We start from the raw sequence: 24,652 nt of genomic DNA, 5'->3' as shown, positions 1-24,652 counted from the left end.
ATTAATTACTTTTGAAAAACCTTGAAAACACAATGCAGATTTAACCGTTGTATCTGGAGGATGTGGATATGAGAGGGCTGTCCTGTCCGTGGGTGCTGTAGATTAGCCCCAGCAAAGGCGAGCGTTGTCCTCAGCCACTTTACTTGACTCATTCTGCGCTGGAAAAATCAGAATAATTCTGCATCTGGCTGTTTTGGCTCAGCTTAACCGGTAAGATAGTTGCAGGAGAAACAGGAATGTAAATGAGTTCATTTGATTTTCTTTTGTAAAGGTTTCTTGGTGCAAATCCTGTCAATTATCCAACTCTAAAGCTTTGCTGCATTAATGAGACACTTTGTAGAAGGGTATTTTTGATCACTTTGTGTAGACTCCCTTATTCCTGATGTAGGCTCTCTGGTGTGGTGCTCTTATTCATGGCTTTAAGAAGTGGGAAGACCTACTATGTGAAGTTCCCCTGGGGATAGGGGTTTTGCATTTGCACTGCAGTGGGACCCAAATTTTGTCGATATACTGCATCATCTGCTCAAAGGTTTGTATAGCCATAAATCCTGGCAGAGTTCCGCCATGATGAATAATTTGCTGGTGGAGGCACAAAAGGAGTAATATTGCAGGAGATGAAATGCCTGTGAGTGTAGTTAGGGCCAGGGAAGTCTCCTTGGGAAGGTGCACGTGATGGGACAGCAGTGCTGGCCAGACATGGTTCCCCTGGGGATGCTCTGGATCATGTACTGATGGTGCTCATGGGGATGTGTGGAGAGAGGGAAGGCTAAAGCCACCAGGCTCCTTTCTTTGCCCTCTGCAAGGTTTGGAGGGGATGCACCCTGATGGAGGCTTTCCAAAAAGGCTGACTTGCTGAAGAAGCAGGTCTGCTCACTTGGGGTTGGCTTGTGTCCATGGGAAGTAGGAGGACACCCTCTCAGAGACCCTCAGGAATGCCAGGCTTGAATCCTGGGGGTGTTTCAGACCTGGAAAAGACAGTGCTGTAAATTAGCATCAAAGGAGTCAGTGATAAAATGGACAGCTTTAGAGGAAGGAATGGATTCTCATTATCTTGTAGCTGTAAATACAAGAATTCATTAGATCAAAAGTTCATTTGGTTTATATTTAAGCAATACATAAGCTTTTTTGGCAAGAATTTGTACCCTTTGTTTCTGCGTAGTATTAGGCACAATGTCACCTCTAGCAAATAAATAATCAGGGCAAATTCCCTGCTTGTAGCAGGCACCTATGTCATGCAGTCCATACCCCTGTTTCAGAGAACAAGTCTTAGAAAGGCAAGAGAGAGGTCACTGAACTACATAACTGCTTAACAAGTTATTGATTTATTGCAAAAAATGAAGGAGAAGAGTGAGAGTGTGAAATGCTGGTTTTGAAGGGGCTGTATCGGGGAATGCAGTGGCTGCCTGGCAGGTATTGTATGAGATGGGCTTGCTCTGCCAGGCACAGAGTGAGGAGAAAGAACTTTTTAAAGCATCCTCTGACACAGAAATTATTGGAAAGCGTCCAAGAGCAAATTGAAAAAGCAACAGCCGGCTTCATGCTGCAGGATTCCGTTGTTTTAATATTGGGCCAACTATACCAAATAATACATCTACTGGAAACTCATGTTAGGGGAAAAATAGGTTGAAAAGCAGCTAAGGGGTCAGCTCAAAATCAAAGTGAATGAACTTGACATATCTATGCTGCTGCGTGTCCTATTTTGTTCTTTCTCTTCTTGTCAGCTCCTATTTCTTAGTTTATTTTCACTCTTCCTTTTTTTTTTTTTTTTTTTTTTTTTTAAACCATTTGTCTTGTCTTGGGCTTGTATTTTGACTGCCATTTGTCCTGAAAAATGCTGGGGCTGATAAATACCTCTGCTTGTACAGAGAATTCTGGCATACTGGTACTTTTGAAATTGTAATCTAGTTTAAAATTCCAGGCTTGCACACAGGCACAGTGCTTTTGGGGAGGTACTGCTGCTCTGGTGATGAGAAGATGAACAGCAGATAATGAGGATGACTTTATTTTCCTTCAGCGTCATGTAATGGAGCTGTGCTTCCCAGGCTGGTTTTGTTTGCTGGACTTCTGAATGTAGTTTGAAGACCAACATCATCAGGGATGGGATGGAAGGAAAAGGCAAAGTTGTTACTGCAAGCGTAAATGTTATTTACAATGATGGCATGTAATAAAATACACAACACGGCTATCTGTTAATTGGGTTTGGGTGGCATGAGAGCTAGTTCAGTTGTGACAAAGTTATTAAAATTTGAGAGTTAACAGTGATTTCTGGGGCCAAAAGTTTGGGAAGCAGTTATTTATGAGTGCAGCTCAGCTGATACATTGATGAAAGTCATTATGCTTTATTTCTATTGATGCTAAAAAAATGTTGTTCTGGTATAAAGTATATGCCATGAACATCAGGCATTGGAAACTACAGCTCATTTAAAAATATGTTTAACAGTCATCAGTAAATAATAAACTGTAAAAGCCCATATCCAAACAGACATATTTAGATGTTCATCTTCCATGCACATGCCTAATTTCCACTGAAATAATGGACTGGGAATTTAGGTAGTGCAATGTGGAGACTGGTCAAAGAACTTTTTATTATAGTACTGTGACTTCTTTTACCTCCTCTACTGAAGTTTCAGGGAGGTCTTATTTTATTTTCATGATTATGAGTGTCCTGAAATATTGACTCCTTCCTACTCTGATGTGGATCTCTATAGTGGGACTTCAGGTTTTGAGCAATTGTGGCTAAACTGGGAACTTAGTCTCTGAATATCCTGTATATTTAGATTTGCTTAGGTCGGGGGGTTTAGTTTGGCTGAGTGTAGAGAGATGTTAGAGGATCAGTCATGAAATTCTCATCTGGCTCTGAAGTTCCCTGCAGTTTGGAGGGTGTTTGTATCTGGGATTGTGTTTTGTTTGGGCAGCGATCCTGCTGATTGGAATCGCATAAGCTTGGCAACAGAATGGAGGCATCCAGCCAGAGCAAACTCAAAGTACACAGGGTCTGAGAACAAAACGTTTCACATGAATTAAATTGTGAGGAAACAGAAATTCTTTAAACTTGTAAGAAAACAAGGCAATGTGAGCATCGTCACACAGGCAGCTGTGTGATCAGGGCTATTGATAGGGAGTGCAAGTTTTATTAATGAAATCTTGATAGTTGTATGTTTTTAAGAGATATGTCTTATCACCGCAGGAAGAAGAATATTCCCCAAGAAACTGGTATTAGAGTGAGATGGAATAACTCTCGGGTGCTTGCGTGCAAAGATCCAGTAGCATCTTTGCTGAAAGGCTTTTTGACACTCAACTGATTTCGGTTTCCTCTGTACCATACACTGCAGCTCAGCTTGCCATCCTAAAAAGCTTCCCTGTGTCCTTGTCCTGCTTTTCTATCTGCAGTCCCGTGTCCCCCTTCTCTTCATATATCCGTTTTTTCTGTATATTACAGGTTTTTCCATCAGAGCTTTATTCTTGACTCCCTTGTTATGTTCAGTAATGGCAGGAGAAGTCCAGGAGAGTCTCTGTGCCTGGCAGCAGGCAGCATTGCTTGCAGCATGCTGGGTGCTGCCTCTCGGGGAGCTTTCCTTTCCCCAGTCTCATGCCTTGCTTGCTTTGATGCCATCTTCTGCTCGGTGTCCGGTCATACAGATTTGAGCTTTCCCTGGCAAATGTGAATTACTCTTTTCTGTGCCAAAATGCTCCCCGCCGCCCCTGTCTCTCTTCTATGCTATCTGGTGGGGGGATGGTAGGAGCAGGGGGACGTGAGGGGGAAAATGGTGGCAGGCACTGGTTCAGTTTCTAATGTGCAACCATGCAGGGTGGCGTTGGGCACATGGAGGGGTGGCAAAAGTGTTTGGGTTTTTTTGTTTGTTTGTGTTTTTTGGTTTTTTTTTTTTTTTTTGTGGCACGACATTTCCCAAATGCTTTGCCCCAGGATTCTTGCGGGTGCCATGCCCTCAGCACACTGAGTCGCGCCAAGTTGTGCCATGGGCCTGCCCAAGCTCCTCTACTTCCAGAATGTGTCACAGGGTGCCTGCAGGCAAGTCTGTCTTACCTTCGTGCCTGTTGCTGTTTCTTTGTGATTGAGAGATGTAAATTCAGACATAATTACCTGCTTTTTCACCTAAATAGCATCTGTTACCTGAAGGAGATTGAATGGATTTGGTTTGATAGGCTGGCAAAATATAGCTCTTGACGTGCTAGATGAGATATCCTTTTAATAAACAGATTTCTGGAGTTGGATTGGTTTCAAGAAGATTACTTGGGCCGGATCTGCTTGAGTATGAAGAGATGTGACATGATCTTGGATTTGTGCGTTGCAGTCAGTTTTGTGTTACAGAGCAGGCTGCTGATGGGATGATTTCTGACTTTGATAAGTGCTTCCATCCCCTCTGTAGAGGGTTTTATTGTAGTGTTCAGTACAATGTTTATAGGAACTGCTAGTAAAGGATAAATAAATACAGCACAGTAAAGTTTAATATGGGGGAGGGGAAAGTATTTAAACTGTATTAGCAATATTTGATTAACAAGAAATGGATCAGATGTGACATTTATCTGTACTGGATAGCATTTGCTTTAAACAAAACAAAGCCTTGAAATGGATTAGTTTTCATATGTATCAGAATTCTTTTCTTGCTGAAAAGCTAGAGGCTTGGGGTGGGGTGGTCCTCAGGTCACAGCTGTGCTCGTGTCACTGATGATGTAACCATATTGCTAAAGGACTACTGTGTTGTCGTCATCTCTGACCATGATTAAGAGAGTGGAGTCTTGTATCTACAGACTGGATACGTTGGTAGTCAAATTCCACTGGGAATAGACGAAAAGGGACATTTGGACTTTCTAAAATTCTCTTGCAGTTCATTGCACTTGGTTGTGTCTTTCCCCTCGTAGGCTGCTGTGTCTTGCTGTGGTATGCTGTTAGAAAAGTTTTGGTTTCATTCCAGAACTAAATGGATTCCAAAGGTAGAGGAAGTACTTGCACTGAAGTAGTAAATTATAGAGGTTATTTTTGAATTTCCGGGGCACTGATCTTTTGCTGATGCTCTAACATGGATTTCATTTGGGAATTCCTTTGTAGGTGCTGTAGAAGGATGAGTTGCCGTGAGGATTGCTTCTCATTCTGGCAAACCCCTCTTTCAGAGGCTTTGAACTTTTAGAATAACTCTTTTTCACAAGTTAACATCCTGTCATTTTGGGGTTTGCACTCAATGTATTTCTTTGGCAAAATTTAGCCAAATACAGGTCATCTGGAAACACGATGCCAGTTTATGCAGTCGTGTGGTGGTTGTAATGCTGATGTTAAGAGATAATGGGGCTGAGGGCTAAGGTGCTGAAGACTTTCTTAGTTCACCATGTCGCAACCCGATTAGCCTGTAAACTGTGTTCATTTTGCTCATCCCCTATTGCTGGATTACAGATTATAGTGAGTTACAATCCCCTCTTTCTTAACATCTATTTTTATGTTCACTTTCAATATATAACTCTTTCTTAGATGTATTGAATTTGAGTCTTTGTTTTATTTTCATCATGAAAATGAAAAGATCCACCAGGCGCAGGCTTGGCTGCTGAGTACTCAATATTGTGAACAGCAGTGACTGTTTAGTTAAGACCTGACGATGAAGAGCTGTGCAGAAGTGTTAAGCATTATTATTACAAATTGTCAGTGCATACTTTTTTCTTCCAAGGCACGTTTAATTGTATGGAGTCACAGTTGTTTTCTCCAAGACATTTGGCCTGAGTTGTGGAAGTGACTGTATTTTTGCTGACAAACTAAACCAAAACCCGAATGCTGTTAATTTTTAGTTTTAACAGCAACAGAAATTGTGCTTGGACTAAATACATAGCACCTACAATTTGCAAATTGAATGTTGTGAAATAGTTAGTCTAGAGCTAATGTGTGACTGTTGAGCTGATAACAAAATATATGTTGAAAACAATTTGGAAGTTCTTGATTCTTATGTTCAATTAACCTGTAGCTAAGAGGGCTAGTGATGACAGGGTTTTCATTGAAATAGGGAGCACTTTGAAGGTCACCAAGGAGGCAAGTATATATCGTACCTCTGTAGTGACGGTCTTGGCCTGCTGTGGGTTTGGGCTACCAGTTATACACCCTTCAGTTTTCTTCTATAGGGGGAAAGGATGCCATTAAGACTGGTAAACTAAGCAAAAGAAAATGATGGAACTTGAATCCTTGAATAAGCAGAACTGTGGTTTTGTATTAAGATAATTTTCCAATGGTATTAGGGGCTTTACTTAAATTTTACTCTGAATGATTTAATGTTCAGCAAATAGGAAAATACAATACTAATTACAGCTCTGATCCTTTCTTTGGCAATTAAGGTATTTTGTTTGTTCAAGGAATTTTAAAACTTCCTGCCAATTTCTTACTGTTATGTTGCTCCTTGCATTTCTTTCAAACATAAAGTCTATATCAGTAGCACCATCTAAATGGATAAAGGATGAATGATGTGCAGTTTTGAGCTGTTGTTACAGTCATGCCAGTTAAGAATATCTTCTTTTGATTATTTTCAGTATAAGAGCTACCAAATGAACCTAGTGGTTCTGGCACGTGAGGTGTGAATGGTATAATGTTCCCTGAACCTTGATTCACTGAATTGCCAAAGTCATGCTTTTCAAGAACTTTGTGAACTTAAAGCGCTTTAAAGTAATATTCTGGGTTCACAGCAGTGGAGAGCTAATGCCTCTTCTGAAAAAATACATTGGCTACTGTTATAGGTCAGCATTTGCCAACAGTTTCTGCAGGAGATGCCAGTTTGGAGTGGAAACTAAGAAATGGGTTCAGCGAAGCACTTTATCCTTTTCTTGGCTTAAAGCACATGAATAATCCCATTGACTACCCACGTGTGCTTTACTGGGACTGCTCACACAGTGAAAGTTAGGCATGTGTTTAAATAACTTGCTTATTTGGGGGCTCACTGCGTGATGTCTCCTGGCAGAGACTTGATTTTCTTATGGCAGCCATCATATGACCTGTGTGCAGGGAGTGCAGTGTTGTCTGTGCTAGCCATGCAGTCCAAAGCAAAAGGCTATTTCTGTGTCCACCCCCAATCCGTCCTGCACTTCTCTGGCAACTAATTATCTGTTTGCTGCCAATTGTGCTCTAGTGTTTTTGGCACCCAACCACTCCAACTTGCTGCTCATACAAGTATTGAATTGCCTTTGTAAGGCAGAGAGTAGTCTTTTCCTTGTTTAAGACTGTATATGTGGTTGTTACAACATGAAGAAAAGTAGATCATTGTCATAGTTTTCCTCATTTTGGTCAAATTGTGCTCTCTCTCTCTCAGTAGTCCCACTGAAGTTGATAGAGATGCTAGCAGAGGAGAAGAACCATTTCAGAGGTCCCAGCTCAGTACTCAGAGGGGCTAAATGGAGTTTTTTCATCTATTGAGTATCTAATGGAAGCACCGTTCTTTACTTGAGAACCTCTGTAAAGAGATCATCTACGGAAACGGAGCTCTTTCAGCACATAGGGAGGGAGAAGTTAAATGCTAGGATAGGATCTTCTTCAAGCTGATATTTTGCAACCATTATCTCTGGTTTGGTCCAAAATTGGCCCACCAGCAAAATAGTACAACTTCAGGTTAAAAATACATTTAGGTAAGTTTTCCACCTCTGCCTTCCTCTCCCATGCCCTGCACGCACAAGGCAGCAGACGACCTTGGAGACAGCATTTCCTCGTGCTTGAAAAGGGGCCAGTCACAGGCGGGGAATCACTGCAACCTGCGCACGGCAGGTCTCCAGCACCCTCTCCCTTCTGCATGTTTTCTCCTCCAGAAATACAACCTCTGCAGCAAGTTAGCAGACCTAGAGCCTATATATAAAACCAAGTCAAGCTAATAGAGAGAACTACAGTTGTAGTAGACAGCAAGTAGTTAATGGGACCAAAAGGCCCAGCGCTGTGGTTGGTAGTCAGCGGTGCTGCTTCGAACTCAGGATCTCAGACTTCGAGCTTGCTTTACACTCGTCACAGCTGGTTATCTTTGCTGACAACTTCACCAGAGAAGCCTAGGAAACTCCAAACAAAAGGCTGTTAATCGCAACTGAAAGGTAAAATGAAATAGGTTTTCTCAGTAAGTTTAGTAATCCTGGCTGGCAAAGAGCTCTGTTATCTTCAGAAACATGTGTCAAAGAATATTCTTTAACGTATAATCATCTTAAATGGAGGACTCTTTTGCCGGAGCTGTGTTCGGGACAGTGAATGGGATAATGTGTAATATGAGCCAGATGAAAAATAATATGAGTAGATTTCTTCACTGGGATGGAAATGTGAATGCTTGCACAAACAGCACGGAGGCCCTAAAGTATTGCTGTAAGAGGCTGTAACTTCATGCGTGAGGCAGGAAAACAAGTACTGTTTTCACAGACTGTTAGTGTTTATGCCTTGAATATGCTTCTGAGAGTGTTTAAGGTGCTGTAGAACCAATATCATAACAATTATTAGACATAAACACTGATGAGCTAAGGATTAAACTGTTTTAGAAGTGTATTAACAGGCTTTCAGTTAGCTAATGATAAAGTATTTATAAATTAAGTAGGAAGCTTATTTCCAAGAAATTCTCATGCATTTTCAATGGAATACTTGAATCCAAAAAAACCCATATGAAAACAGCATAGTACCTAACTAGTTGATTCATCCTCCTGTGTATAAATAAAATGTTTAATAGGCACTCTCCTCACCTACAGCACAGGACTGAAAAGCAAGGCCCTGAGTTGATTTTCTAGCTCTGATAGAGACTTCTTGTATGGGTCTGGGAAATCATTTAGCATCTCTCTCTCTGCAAGCCAGACCCCGTAATGTTTGTCTGCCTTGCAGAGGTGAAGGGGAGGCTGAGGAAAGGAGTGACTGCAAAACAAGTTAAGAATCTCCCATAAAAAGTCAGAACAAATGGTTTGGTTTTGATGAAAGTAATCTGGAGTCATTGCACATACATCTAATAACTGCTGATTTATAAGAGTTAAGTTATGAAGCTTTAATAAATGCATATTTCTTTAGACAGTGCTGCAGTATGTTACTGGCTGGGAATACTACATTGATTTGCTTCATATCTGCATATTTTCCCCCTTAGATACATAGTAGCAAGTGAAAATGTTCAGTTTCTCAAATGAAGGTCAGTTCAAAGAAACATCTAAATGTTGAAAAATTTCTCTGACTCCCCTGATTCCACAAAATTGATTTGGAAGTCGACAAGGATTGACTTTCTTCACTCTAAGCAATTGCTGAGAAGCTTTTCATTCAACGACATTACTGTTCGCTTGGATAGTTCTTCACCCAAGCCTGGGGAGTTATTTCTTGTCTATTATAGTAAGTGACAAGTTCTGAATGACATCTGTTCGTTAGTACCAGTAGTGGCATTTACATTGGAGACTAGAGGAACTATGGCTTACAAAAGAAGAGAATTTAAAATTCACATGCTAAAGGCAAACCGATGAGGCATTCAGCTCGGGAATGATAACATCTACAAAGGTCAATGGGATGAGATTTAAGTACAGAGGAAAGAAAACAAGAATCGATGAATCCGTAGTTCTTTAACTGTTCTTTGATCCCCTGTTCTTCCCTCCATATGGTCATTAGTAGAGGAACTGGGTCTATGAACAGTTACATAATAAGCCTGGGAGCGATTAGAGTTTGAATTTAGACCCTTTTGGGACATACATGGATTCTAATGAATCCTCTCATTTTGTATGTGTATATCTTTTTTTAAATAAAAACAGTCTCCACATTGCTGATAATAATAATGAATGTTCACTGTCTTAAGTTATAAAACTTGTTAACTCTCCCCACCGAAACTTCCAAGGCACTGAACAGCAAATGAAACATGCAGACACATCCAATTATTAACTCTCACTTTTCTGCACGAGAACTGGAGGTAATTGCTTTTCTTTCTCTGTTTTAGCACTTTCAGACCATGTTAAAGACTAAGTTGAATGTCCTAACTCTTCGGAAAGAGCCTCTCCCGACAGTGATCTTCCACGAACCAGAAGCCATTGAGCTGTGCACCACAACTCCTCTCATGAAGTCCCGGACTCACACTGGATGCAAGGTACTCAGGAGTATAAACTTGAGGAACGAGATGACTGTGCAGGTGTCCCTTGTATGTGTGAGGACTCTAAGGAGCCCAGAGTAACCAACATGGTCATTGCTGTGGTTCTGGAAACCCCATTAACTGCTACTATTACTATAATATTTCTAAATCAAAGAAGTCATTGGGTGTTTCTGACCAGAAATTTTGGGCTTCAGGAAAAAAAGATTTGGGTTGTGTGGCACAATGCAAATTGTGGAGGATTTCTAACAGCCTGCAATGAACATCGCTTGTTGTAAACACTGCCATTGTTTCTGTAAGTGCTAGTGCTGAGATGGGAGATGAAGGGCCAAATGCTGTGTATTTGCATTTAGCAATCTGTACTAACAGAGGTATATACATACAGAAGTAGGGTTGCAGCTTAAAACTCGAGGTTAGTTTGGGGTTTTTTGTTTTGTTTTGTTTGTTTTTTAAAGAGAGAAAAAAAGGGAAAAAAAGGACAGGGAGGAGACTTAGATCTTGATTTGATTAAGCAACAAGATGAATTTGCCCAGTTACATCAAAGCACAGCTTCTGAAAAAGCCCTTCTTCTTTAAAGTTTAATGGCTTAAGAGCTTCGAGGGTGTTCTTCTGTGGTAAGAAACCATATAAAAATAGCAAACAAATCTGCTCTGTTTGCATCTTCTGTTGGAGCCATTTTCCCTGGTTGCAGAGCTTGCCTAGCCTTGCAGAGCCATGGGCAGCCTTGCAGACTGAGCTGGCTATCAGTTTGGCCTGTGCTGCCAGTCGGGGCTTGGCAGCCAAGTCCCCTTCACCCAGCCTGGCTGTCAGTTGTAGGGAGTATCCACCTGCCCTCGAGGGTCTTGGTGAAAATGGAGAGAACTGGGCTTCAGCCTCCGCTGCTCTCTAAAGCGTCAGCTCTAGAAGAGCCGTTGCCTGATGCTACGTGCACTGGATAAGGTCCAAAGTGCAATTAAATGTCCTAACCCCCTCCCCTGCCAGTGTGTATACACACACGCGTGCGCACACACTCTTCCTTGTTGGCGGATCTGAAGTGAGTGAGATGGGGCTGGAAGAAATTGCTTCCTAGTGTGTTCCCCTGCTTCTCTTGGCATACTGTGCAGATGGCACAGGCTGTGGGCATGCTGTGAAGGGCTTTGCTTGGGCACCTCCAGGTCTGGCACTTCCTCAGCAAAGTTTCTTCTTGGGAAGTGTCATTTTTGTTTGACTTCTTGCCTGTCACAATAGCCAAGAAACAAGACTGCTGCTGAGTGTTGAAGCAGTGCTGCCCTGTGCTGATGCAGAGGAATGCAGGGCAAGTGACCCTAATATGCTTTGTACGGTAGCTTGTAGCATCTGCTTTTCCACGTTGATGTCTTTTGTCCTTTATGTTGACATATAATGAATTTTTAGAGAATATTAGCTATCATAAAAATGGTTCACAAAGTATCTGGCTTTCACCCCTAGTAAGAGAGAGTTCAGACATAATAATGCCTTCTGAAATCAGTTTGTCTCTGTGAATGTGTGTAGAATTTAAATGAACCTTTTTACTTAACCTACCGTCCTTCAACTGGAAAAGGTGGATTGCAGAGAGATGTTGAACCCCTCAGTGAAGAGAATCTCATTCTATATTTAGAGATCTCTTTTATTTATTCATTTATTTTTCCTGCAGTGTAACATGGTAGTGGTGACTAGGGAACATCTGCTGCCACAACGCTCCCCTTCTCCTGCTTGCACTGTTTCTCCTTCTCCCGTTCCCCCTGTAGCTAGTTCATCTCCTGCCAGTGCTGGAGTCTTACGGTGGTGGTTTTGGGGTGGTGGCCAGCCCCTCTTCAGACGATTCAGCAGTTGTGATTTCCACTACCCACCTTGGGAAGATGATTCCACATATATGTTGTTTCTATGGCTAAGAAATACTCTCCAGTCATTAACTGAAAGGCTCTGATTTTACCCAGTCTCTCTAGTAACAACCTCCTCCTTTTTCGCCTCTCTTTTTTTCTGACTAAATGTATTCTTCTCTTACAGGGCTGGTATCCTCCAGCTGTTCATAGGTAATTAGCCTTCCTCTCCTCTTTCCCCTCTGATTATTAGTTTCTCGCTGAGTGATATGATAATAGTGTTGCCATAACAAAGCCAGTATTTTATAATACAAGTTTTCACTCTGTGGGGTCTGATCTATCACTGCCGTTCCAGGTGTAAGGCGGGGAGATGCTGTGGTGTTGCTGGTACCACTGAGCCTCTCCGGTTCTGAGACGTGGGCTTTTCAGGCAAGAGCACAGCATCCAGTTTTTACTTTATTTCATGAGTCACACTCTTTTGATCCTTAATCGTTTTATTCCTCTTGACTGAAATCCCTCCAATTTTTCTATGTAATCCCATTAATGAGATAGCATCGTTCTTCTGACAGAGGCTCCAGACATCTAATTTTATTGCACAGTTTTAACATAAGCCTCAGCTGGCACCATCTTGTTATGGGAACTTGACACATGCAATTGCTTTGCTGTTCAGAGGTCTGGGCATTGGTTTTCTTACGCAATTGCTCTTTTCCTTGTCCTTTCATCGCAAGACAGGCTTCTCTTTTCTCTTTCATTTGGCGTTAGCTGCTGAATCCTGAAGAAACAAAACTTTTCTGCTGAGATCCAATCTCATTCTGTAATTGAATGGGATGGTTTTAAGAATAGCAGAGAAATGTCTTGCTTGAAGTAGTCTCAGGGGGACCCCCACAAAATCTGGAAAGTTAAATAATTGAACAAATTCAGAGAGCTTCTCTTTCCTGCCCAATTCCAGATCTGATGCAACTTTGTTGCCATTGTGTTTCCTAAACTATATGTTTTACTTACAGCAGAAGGCTTAAGACTGATTCCTCCTGTTACTGCACGTCTATACCTGCCTGCTTGGGCTGGCTGTGCTGTTGCCATTCCCACCCTTCTAGACTTGTGGGCATGATTTCACCAAACAGGAGAAATAGATAGTATTTGCATTGATTTGCAGCACAGACCTTTAGGCGCACACGTTTTGGAGTTTGTGGTGCTGGTTGCTCAGTGAGACGGGTTGACTCGGAGGCTGTAGTTCCCAAAGGACACCTTCTTGCCTCCCTTCCCCTCCTTTCCCCACCGGTCCTGTTTGCAAATGTGGAGCGACAGCCCTGCACCCTGGGGTTGGACTGTCGCAGCCCCACTCAGCAGACAGCCTAAAACAGAGCAGGATTTCTGGGTACAATAAAGCACTCGGACTCTGGGTTTTTCCTGGGGGGTTGTTTGCTTTCATTTGAGCCATGGTGTACGTTAGGTGAGAGGCAGGTCTCTGGCCCCAGAGGAACCACAGCTTCTCGTCCTCCTCCAGCTGAGACCGCCAGGGCAGAGCAGCGGGATGCAGGGCTGTCATCTCTCTGGCAGCCTCAGTTGAGCACCCACGTGCATCCTGCCTCTTCCCTGCAATGCATGTGGTGTTTGTGAATGCTGAAGCACCAAGTGTTAAGGTGAGTAGCTGCTCCAAAGAATGAAAAAACCCAGCTGGCTTATTGTATACCTGTAAATGGCAAGTCTCAGCTTAAGCTAAACCACCCATTGTTGGGGAAGGACAAAAAAGAGTGAGAATAAGTCTTTTGTTTTTCCTAGCTGGACCACACTTTCAGTCACAGGTTTCTAATTTGCTTTTATTTAAATAGAGCATGTTTCTGTATACAGGCATGAGTGTGATTTAGATGTGTGTATATAAAAATGTGTCCATCCTTGTTCAGATCCTAAGGATTTTGATTAGACTGTGGCTGTCCTGCTTGTAGGTCTTTCATGTCAAGTGTTGTGCACCCTTGTGTTTCAGCTGGAAACCTCCTCCTCTTTTATCACAACACTAAGTACCACCAGATGGAAACTGAAAATCTGGAGTATCTCCAGAAAATAAGTTGCTCTCTACTCAGAAATGCGTGCTTTCTCTGTGCCTTTTAAGGGATTTTGTTTAAGTTCTGTCTGTTTTATTCTTCCTTAATGTCCTAATCAGCTTACACTGATTCTAATGTTTCTTGATTTCTGTCCCTTTGAGCTATGGTGGTGGCATGAAGGGAACTGCCTAAACGACTGACTCTCTTCTGCTGTAGCTTTTCCAGGCACTGCTGCAGTAATGCAAAAGGACAGAGGTTAAAAATGCTGCCTGTGATTTTTGAAGTGGTGTCATAGGTTTAACTTTTTTTGTTTTCTCTTTCTGTTGGAAGGCTCTTCAAAGTGAAGTCAGTGCTGAATAATCAGTAGCTCGTTGTTATCCACCTGGGTCAGGCGATATTATTCCTCCAGTTCCCACCAGTGGACAAACTTTTCTCAGCAGCCTGGGAGGCTCAGATGAGGGGAGCATAAACAGTGCAAATAATTGCATTCTTAAGAGTATGCTTTTATTAAATGGAAAAAATTTGTATTAATGATATGGCATTTGCAGGCATGATACTCGTTGCGTGCCTGTCATTGATTGAGATGGTGAGATTATTAATTCAGGCTTTGTGGAAGGTACACTGTTGAAATTTCTGTGATTGTGTATCTTAGTTGAAGATTGACGGAAGTCTTGTTTAGCAATTTATATAAATGGCATTAGAGTGGTACTGGCATTTTAAAAACAAGTCTTGCACATATTGACAGAGATTTAAAAAATAGCCAAGAAGTAATATAAGTAAATGGAACTTGGTCTTTCAGAATAGCTTCATTGCTTCACTCACAAGGCAAAAAGAAAATGGTTCCTGTACTAAGCTTGCTGCAGGGCGGTGATTACGGTGGGGTTTTATTTGCGGCCTATATAGCAGGAAGGGACCATGGCCACAGTTGGGCTTCCCTGGCACAGTGTAGTGTCAGCAGTTAGGCAGGGAGCTTGACTATTGCAACTCTGGGACGCACCTGATGTTGTTACACTTGTGTCAACCTATTAACTGGATTTGAGGTGTTTTCTGGGAGAGCTGGGCAGTGCCTGAGGGGCCTTAACCTGTGCAATGCCAAGGGCTTGCCTCTGCCTTCCTGCAGCCTGCCCTCCACTTGTAGCTCTGTGCCCTTTCACCAAAGCCACTGGGGCAGCCTGTTGCCCTTGTTGCTGCTCTTCTCCTGGCCTTGCTGGCTGCTGCCAAGAGTTTTCATTTTCCCTTTTGTCTCTCTGTCTTTCTCCCATTTTTCTTCTTTTCTCAAAAGTAACTTTCACCATTAGAGACAATGCATGCCATCAACTGTGGGCCCTACTAATAAACCTCTGTGCACGTGAGCTGTCTCAACATGCTTTGAGCAACAGGATTTACACCAGTGTAGCAGAGACTGGAAGTTAGTCTGCAAGGGAAAAGCTCATAATAAGTTTATAGGATGAATAGTGAGTAATATTGATTGTGATCTGATTATGATCCATAGAAATAAAATGTTTCTCATTGGGATACTTATTAAATAAATAAAACATTGTCTTAAAATTGCCCTGCTAGGCCTCATTCTAATTCCTTGTGTAAGAGAGTCATTTAGGAATAATGTCTGCTCTGATATTACTGCCTATTTTTGGTTTTCTGCCTTGTTAATTTTGATTGCAAAGGCCTTGCAACAGGACTGTCTCTTACCACATGCTTGCAAAATACCCCATTTCTACTCTACCCTAGATGCCTCTACAGCAAATTTATTAATGCTGTGTTGCTGCTTTTATTAGTCATTGCACTTTTAAAACTTAGATTGTTGTTCTTTTTTTTTTTTTTTTTTTTTTTCTGGATCAGACTTTCCCAAACTGTTTTGCCCAGCATTTCTGTCCTATGCAACCTCTGCCACTTGTGTCCCATCCTAATCAGCTCAGCCATGGCAGTGGCCAAATACATTATTGCTTTAGCTTTCAGGAGGCAGCATGCTCCCCATCTCCTGGGCCTGGTGGCCCCTCAACATTCAGAAAATGCCCAAACTGATGAACCATCCTCCCAGCTTCATGCAGTCCAGCAGCCCACACAGCGTGGTTTTGGTGGTGGCAACCCCAGCCTCATGCCTCTTCCTCTTCATTGCTCCCCAAACCCAAAATTTTTGCTCTGGCCAGCTGAAGAAGTAGGCGAATGGCTCCCCTCTGCCGCACTGTTACTGTGCGCGGGTTGGTTTTGTGTGTCTTGATACTGAATCAGTCAAAATTAATGCAGAGAGAACATTGTGTCTTATTTCAATACCCAGAGACCAAGGTGCTCTTTCCTGTTCCTCTTTTCCTCTTTCCTTTTGGCTCAAAATGTCTGAAAATGTGCCCTAAGACTTTCTGAGATGGGGAAATCCAGGTGACATAAATAGGTGGTTAACAATCTAGTGTTTTACTTAGATTTCCATAGATAATTTAAAAACCCTATTCCTCTTGAACATTTATTGCTATTTTGGCTACTGAAACCATAGCTGGTTGGAAGCTGCACATATTCTTAAAACCACCTCACTTTATCCTTATAAAGCTTAATAAAAATGTACTTTTCGCAGCTATAGCATGGTCAGGAATGATTGTTTTGAGTGCAGGTTTATCCAGTTGTAAATACAAGTCCAGCTAGCTGCCTGGTCTTCATTACCATTTTGTAAGCCTGTAATATTAAGATGGACATTAACTTTAATAAAGAAACAAATTAAACAAGTGAGACAAGCTAAACTGTACCATTACTCCCCAGCCTACTGTTTTCCACCATGTTTAATGTGAGTGTGAAGCACAGAGCTTATTTTCTTCTTCCTTCATTAAAGGCCTTCTGTTGTTATCCATAAGTATTACATATTTTGTACTGTGAATTGAGAGCTTGTTTTTCTGTTTCTTTCTCCCCTCATCAAATGAACCAAAAGGACACATGTGAACTCTTGCATGGGGCAAATCTTAATAGCTTCAGTATATTTAGATATAGTGCTCATTGGTAAGAGATACAGAGGCTTTAATGATGTGTTTTCCAAAAGTGAAGTGCATCAAATAAACTAATGCCCCAACAAGTATGCTATGTGAAGATGAAGTATTTTGTTTACTTTTTCTTCATGTAGTGTTACGGAAATGAAAAAAAAAAAAAGCTTAATACTGAAGTGAAGGAAGAGTAAACTGCTTGCAGAAGCTTTACATGTATCCCAGAGTGCTTTAGAGAATTTGGCCGAGTCTTGTTCTAATATTGAAAATGGAGAGTTGCATGTGCTCATTTCTTTTTCAAAACATGACCGTATGGTAAAGTCTTGCCCTGCACCTATGAAGTTAATGAGAGCTTTCCCGTGGGCTCCATTGTGAGCACGGTGGGATGTAGCCATGCAGGATGGCAGCTGCCTTCAGGCAGCACATGCTGCATGGTGTTCGGCACTGGCTGCTCTCAGCTTTCAGCTTCAGAGAGAATCTCTCTTGCATATGGGTTTTTTTTTTTTTTTTTTTATTATTACATGCATGGAAAGCCCATTTACGTCAGTGAGGATTTATGCTTTAAATGAGTGCAGAGGAGCTAATAGAAATATGAAGGGTAGATGCAAGTGGAGAATGTTGTTAAAGTGTCGTAATGCTTCATTTCCTGAAGTCCAGGAGTCTTAGGTGGAGAATATAAATTGGCTAAAGCAATTGAATTAATCTGAAGCTGAGCCTGCTTTAAGTAGGATCTTGTGCAGTGTTCAGTTTTGCTGTGTTCGATGTATTTTGGCATAATTTTATTTGCTTACTGTTAAAGTGGCATTGTAAGACTAATGTATTCTGAGAGCGGTGGAAGTTATGTCCTGTCAGATATGCTGGTGGTATTTTTTTTTTCTTAGCATTTGCACCGGTGACATTTTTCAAACCATGGTTCAAGTAAAGGGCATCTTGTTGTTCGGGAAGTTCTTACATCCCATCTAAAAATGGTCATGTATTTCAGTCAGCTTCATGTTTCTGTTTTAACTACCTTTATAGGAGAAAGTATGTGGCTGTTTTCTACGTATGGTGGAGTAACTTTGCTCTAAATATATGTATATTAATTAAAGGAAAGCAGTTTTGCCTATTTCTGTTTACTTTTGGATTTTCATTAAGAATGTGTGTCTCAAACCATTTTGAAGAGTTCCATAAAAAGAATAAGACCGCCACCTTGGGAGGAGAGCGCTGGTGACAGGGAGGATTTCTGGGAGCTGCCCTGCATGTTGGCGGCGAGCACAGGGCTTTAACTACCCTGGGTGCAGGGCCTTCTCCCTGTGGTTCCCCTTGGATTTGCTTCAAGAGGGAGGGAGCTCAAGGCTGGGCATATCGTGAGGAAAATTAAGGAGTGAGCTGGGTTTCATAGAGAGATATGCAATGCAAATAGTCATGTGTGTGTGCACGCTCCCAGGAGGACTAGAGGATTGTCTCCCCTACTCCTTGGGCTGGGTGGGAAGTCTTCCAATTATTGTGGACTATGCAGACAATGCCCAGACCGGTCCCCTGGGAAGAGAGGTCCCCCCAAGTCCTGACAATTAGTGTGCTGGGGGCCTCCTCAGCTGTTCGGGGGAGCGAGGCCCAGGGTCCCTGGCTTTGTGTGTGGAGTGACCTGTTCCCAGCCCTACTTTGTCTTGCATGAAGAAATAGGAGCAGAAATGTCGCACCAGGTAAGCTGGACTTTGCTCAGACGTATGTGTGTTCAAGCCCATTTTCCTTGGCAGTAGGCTGCAGAAAACATCCCCTAAACAACAAAAAACCCTTGAAAAACACAAGGAAATAAAAAGTCAGAGCATCCATTAGCACATTGTACTTTACTCCTCCCCTTGGTGCATGTATTGTATTGCATTGCTTGCACAACCATTGTGTACCTTACATTTCTTCTTATCGCTGTAGTTCTGCCTCTGTAGTGGATGCAGTGAGTCCCAGTGAAGAAAATGGGTGACGATGCATGATATGGAGCCTGGGAAAAAGAGTTTTTAACATAAACAGAAATCCCTTTGGCTGGAATCAAGCACTTCCTCTGGCTGGAATCAAGCACTTCCTTTGGCTTCAGAGCTTTGATGTTATTAGTTGCCTTTGATTCAACAAAAGCTTGAATTGGAAGTCATCAGCCCTTCATTTTGTTAGCAAATGGTATTTATCAGCAAAAGTCATCTAAATCAAACCTCTTAATGAAAACAAGGCACTAAATAGTTTATATTTCAATTAGTTATGGAAGAGATAGTGATTGACATTCAAAGAGCACTGTGTAAAATGCAAATATATAGGAATTAAAAATGCTCCCTGTGACTTGGTTGAGAAGGAGCACCGGCCATTCCTGAATTTCACCCTTGCTTGTAAAAGCAACTGGGAAACTTGTGAGGTACCAAGGAGGCCAGGCACTGTGTGCTGGTGAATGCTCAGTAGCTCTTTACTATGTATCATTTGTACTTCTGTAGTATTTCTCACCCAGAAAGATCCCAAAACACCTTCTAAAACAGCTCTGTTATCCCCTGCTGTTCAGCTGCCCTTCTTGGCCAGCAGCCCTGTTTGCAGAGGTCAGATCAGCTCACCAAAGCTCGGGGCAAGGCTGTGTGGGCACACTGTACTGCAGATGAAATATGCTAGGGGAAAACTAAAAAAGATGCTGAGAATTAAAATGCATACTTCTATTAAGTAGTAATGCATTGAAAAAAGGTACTAAAAAGCAATATATATTAATGAAACTCCTTTGATGCAAACTCCATGGAATACTTTTGTATCTTGAAACCCAAATGTGTTTCTGTCAGTTCTAGAAATCCCACTTTTCAGGGTACTTGGAGCTGTTGTCTAATTATAGCTGTCTTTGTAGGAGATAGCATACCAAAGCAGTTTTCTCTGAAAGAATATTTAAATATTTAAAAACAATTTAATCTCTCTACAGTAGGAAATATTTAAATTTTGAAATTCTAAATTTCCAGAATTCCTTAGGAGATAATCTTCAATTACACAAATATATGATGCCATATAGTGCATGCCAATAAGTTCTATCTTTTGCAAGCTGGCACAAAGCCAAGATACCAGTATTAAGCACAGTGGCAACTGTAAGGTCCTAGATAGCTATAGATGTGTTTGGATATTTATTTTCTATGCTGTAGAAAATATTGTGCTCATCACAATTGCTCAGGCAAAGCCTTCTGGTCATAGGAGCTAATTGCTTCCATAATAATTAAGGTTCAAATATCTAAAACCTAATAGCTTTTGACGTATAAAAATTAAAATGAGATTGAGATTTATTATGGTGGTTACGCCGAGCAGATGCTGCAGTCACTGTCGATTGTTTTGTTCTAGCATGTCCTTGAGAAACATTTCCATCTTGGTGCAGTTGTTTCAGCGTAAGGATGGAGCTGTGATTTGTGTTGCTGGAGGGCGCAGGGAAGCTGGTGCTTCTCCATGGCCCTTAGGGTTTATGGGCCCTGCTGTAGGCTGGCCCTCAGGGGGAGGAGGCACCCTTCCTTCATAGCACGTGAAGTTATTCTTTAACAAAATCAAAGAACTTCTGGTTCTGCGGCTGTTGCTCCCTTGTATTACTGCAGTGGGCACCTCCCCACTCAGCAGCATGAAACGTGCTGGGAGAGGTGTTGGCAGATCTTTTTAGGTGTGCTTTTTCACAACAAAGACATGTGCTGTGTGCTTATTCTGTGAAGGTATTCTGTGTGGCTCTTCCCCTGAAGCCATGGATATTGTTTCTTTGATTTCCATGAGAATACTGCAAAATTTGCATTTGGCACTGGGCGTACCCACTGCTCATGCTAGTTTAAGCCAACATGAGCCTTCTCAGGAATTCGTAATCTCTGCTTACAGCTGTACTATGCCCAAACCCATCAGTTCTTATTTTGGGGCTGATCCTGTGTGCTGAAAGCTTCCCACTGAAGCAAATGACATTGGCAAAAAAGGAGGCTGAAATCGGATTACAGATCCATTCTTCTGTAGATGAGGTACCATTGGCCATGTTCATAGATGCACAGGCTGCTGGAATGTAGATTAATGTTGCAATCAAAAAAATGTTATGTCATCAGAGAAAAGAATGTCCTGTGTGTGCCACCTCTGTTTCTGTTGGTCCCAGGAGTAATCCTGTTCTTCTCGTACTATTGCAATATAGTCTGCAATGCAGTGTGATGTATAAATACATTAGCTTGGAAGAGGAAAGAAATTTTTCCATTCCTAGGGTTAGATGTCAGTGTCTGAGACTAATAATTTTTTTTTTCCATTAAAAGATTTTTTTTTGCATAGTTAATTAAAAGTTCGTAACAATAACCATCTTTAGGCAATACTTCTGGGCAATTTTAAGGCTTGATGTATGTTATCTATTGCTGATCAACTACCTTTATTGTAATCTATTGTGAATATTTGACTGCAGGCTTGTGGTAATTCAGTAAGCTTTCTTCTCTGAGATTCTAGGTTGTATAGGAATAAAAAGTGCAACAGAGGTATGATTCTTCTTATTTTTTTTCCTTCTTTAAAATTGATCTGTCTCCTTTCTTAAAGTTTACAGTCTGGTTTGGAAAATCAGTAAGTACTCCTAGGTTAAGAACTTCCCTTGTACTACTAGCCCGAGAATCTTTGGTATTCACCTTTAATCATTTCACAGCAAGATCCTATTAAATGATACATATTGTCACAGAAATAAGATACTGAATTTCACAGCAATTAATTTTGGAATTAAGTTTATCAAGTTTTATCAGTGAATGAAAAAAACTGATTTGAATTGGTAGGGTCCTGTTAACTTTGACAGAACAGAATACTGGTTTATACCCACTGAGAGTATGGTCTATCCCTTTTTCCGAGATGATGTTCATAATTTATGCCTCTTAAATATCAGGGTTGCTTTCTGATTGCTAGAGCATAGCACACTGGGGAAAAAAAATTAATGAGTTAATCAGCTGAAAGATGGTCTTAATTCATTATGCTTTTCAGGTTTTTTTCACCCGTAAGGGCATGATGACATGATCTTCTGATTAAAGTGCTCTCAAGATTTAAATGGCATGGCAGTGACCTGCACTTGATAATAACAAACTTGAGATGTGGATAACCTTACGTTTAATAGGTGCCCATACACAAACATTTCAAGTAGAAGGAAACTACTTTAACTTAAATGAGCAAATTTTGGAAGAAGAGCAAGTTAAAAGTGTCTTTATAACTGTACTTTATAAAATTCACTGAAGATTCATTGAACTGTTTGCTGAGAAAGATTTGTCAATGAGTAGTTATTTGGTGGGATTTTTTTTTTCATCCTCAGGGACTTGTTTTATTTCAGTGTGTGTGTTGTGGTTTTCCCCCTGTCCCCCAATTTATTTTTCAGTAGCAGAGAGAAAACAGGAGGGGAAAAAGCAAGCTTCAAGTCAGAAACAGATTTAAATTAATATCTCCAAGATCAGAGAAGGATCTGTGTAAAGACTGATATAGTTGAGTACTAAATTGGGAGAGGTGATAAGGAAAAGACAAAATAAAATAAGGTAAGATAATATGTGTGTTGTGATTATTTTGAGAATGTCATTGAAGTTGATTCTGAGTATCCTCTGGGACAGGATGGGCAGAAAACAAACTGGTTATAGTTCTTTATGGAAGCTGCTTTTTTGACTGAATTATCTCTAGGCTGCGAGTAATTCCCCTGTGCTGAAGTCCAACTCATTCTTACAAATAGCACAATAATACACTTCAGCTTTGTCAGCTATTTGTAACCACAGTGGCCAGAATCCCTATGAGAATCATTGTTAATGGGATGCAGTTTTTGGGTTGGCTTTGCTATGGTATAAATTGGCATACTTCCTTTGACTCGACTGCCATGCTAAGTCATATCATCTAAGAATTTGGCCTTTTAATTTGACATGTGGCTTGGGATTCCTAATGATTGAAAGCAATCTGTTAACGAAATCAAAGTAATTGAGTACAGCATATGTGAACCACTGCTGTTTGTCATTTGTTATCAGGCTGAAGTGTTAAAAATATTAAGTAATTCTTGAAATGATTTTTATGAAATAGCTTGATAGTGATTTAAAGAAAGATGTGTTTTCACCCCAGAGCTTTGCCTTGAGTTGCATTTGAAGGTCTTCATACAAGGCCAAACAAATTATGTGACCCTGCATTCCCAAGTGGGATATATGATATACAGCTAATAAATATATTGTCTATATAATTTAAGTTTGCAATAGTTTACAGCACTTCCTTAGAAATACTGAGGATAAACTGAATGACTTTAATTACCAGTGACTTACTGATGAACTGCTCTAAGGTTTTTGTTCTGCAAGATTTTCCTTATCTGTGTATATAGTTTTTTGTTTAATGTTATCACTTTTATGCAGACAGTGTGCATCTCCAGGGTGAAACTTGTCCCAAAGCAAGGGACTAGCGTACAGCTATTGCTGTAGCTGTGCTCCGAAGGGGGTTTAATGCAGGGTGGGCGGGTGAGTGTTGGCTGGAGTGGGAGGCATGTCTTTATTGACAGCTCCATGCTGCTCCTCCGAGGTAGGATGCAGGTGTGTGGGCACCAGCCACACCTGAAGTCTCGGCTGTCCCATCCCGCAGCAGCTCCCCTGTACAGGGACGTGTGGCATCGCTCCTGGCCGCACCACCATCGGGGGTGAGGGACCTGAATCGCACCCCAGCAGCTGCTCTGCATTAGTTGGCTGGGTGGTGCTGCATGGCCTCTCGGTGGAGTTTCTTTGAGTGATTACAGCCACTGAGGAACTTGCTGGCACAACCTCCCGCCCAGCCCCAACTGCCCCAGGCACAGCTTCACACTGGCGCTGTCTGACACTGATGTGTTGCACAACTGAATGCTCTTGTGCATATTTAGATAAGGTGCAAATGTGGTCTTTTTGGGGGGGGCGGAGACGACACGACATGACACGGACTATATAAAAGCTGGCAAGGAAAACATATGGTGGGATTTCTGTGGCCTGGTCCTGCTCAGCAGCTGTAGTTCTGTCATCTTTTCAGGTTCTGTGTGTGGTAATGTCACAGGCGAGTGAGCCTGGGTTTAAATAAGTAGATAAATAAATGGGAATCAAACAGACCCCAGATTTGGGATTTCTGTGTGCATCCCTGGGATGCTCACCCCACCCGTCAGGGACGGGGCTGCCCCAGGCCCAGCATGGCCTGTCACCTCCACGCACCCAGGGCCTTTTGCTGGGGTCTGCCTCAGGGCTGTGGTGGGGCTATGGCAGGGCTGTGTGTTTCTCGGTGGCTGCTGGCTGTGTCAAGTGGAGCGGGGGTGGTTTTTGTGTGTTCTCCACCTTCAGGTGGCCCCATCTCTTAGGGCTGGGCAGTCCCTCCTGCCATCTGGGTACAGAGGAGGGTGAGGATGTGTCCGGCCTTGTCCTGGGCCTCGAAGACCTGCACTGGCCTCTGCGCTCTGACCCAGGTTTCCCCAGGCCGCGGCAATGCTGCACAGCAAGGGGCTGAGGATGGTACGAGACAAGTCCTGAGGCTCCCATGTGTGCTCCGAAATGTCTCACCATCTTCAAAATGGGCAGCTGCCTGTGCCTGAGGGCTGTAGTGTGAGCACCTGCAGCTTTTCTGCAACCTCTGTCATCTTGATAACTTAAGTCAACAGCAGTAAACCCTTCCTACCCACCCAAAAAGAAACAAAAGAAAGCCCTCTGGGGTGTCTTTGGGTGGACGGAAGGCCAGAGCAGTCATCCCTTTCCTTAGATCCCCCTTGTTGGCCCTTTCAAGGAGGTTTGCATGTTGCCGTAGGCCTGAACTCAGACATTGGTAACTTGTGGCCATTTGAAATACTCTCATCAAGA

The 24,652-nt window shown here is 42.0% G+C and overlaps 1 protein-coding gene across 3 annotated transcripts in view; it reads left to right on the top strand.

The window, feature by feature from the left end:
• The window catches only part of PID1 (phosphotyrosine interaction domain containing 1), a 91,155-nt gene that overhangs the window by 25,588 nt on the left and 40,915 nt on the right, over positions 1-24,652 (top strand). For 2 of the 3 annotated variants that reach the window (XM_050902413.1, XM_050902411.1), the window contains exon 2: positions 9,906-10,052. In XM_050902413.1, the coding sequence (XP_050758370.1) occupies positions 9,906-10,052 (147 nt within the window). Of the gene's footprint in view, positions 1-7,993; positions 8,059-9,905; positions 10,053-24,652 lie in introns of those variants that run through there. The other variant, XM_050902412.1, reaches the window with a different exon arrangement.

Source organism: Gymnogyps californianus, chromosome 10, assembly GCF_018139145.2.
Source record: "Gymnogyps californianus isolate 813 chromosome 10, ASM1813914v2, whole genome shotgun sequence".
In the NCBI taxonomy this organism is placed as follows: Eukaryota; Metazoa; Chordata; class Aves; order Accipitriformes; family Cathartidae; genus Gymnogyps; species Gymnogyps californianus.
This window is presented reverse-complemented; position numbering and strand designations above follow the sequence as displayed.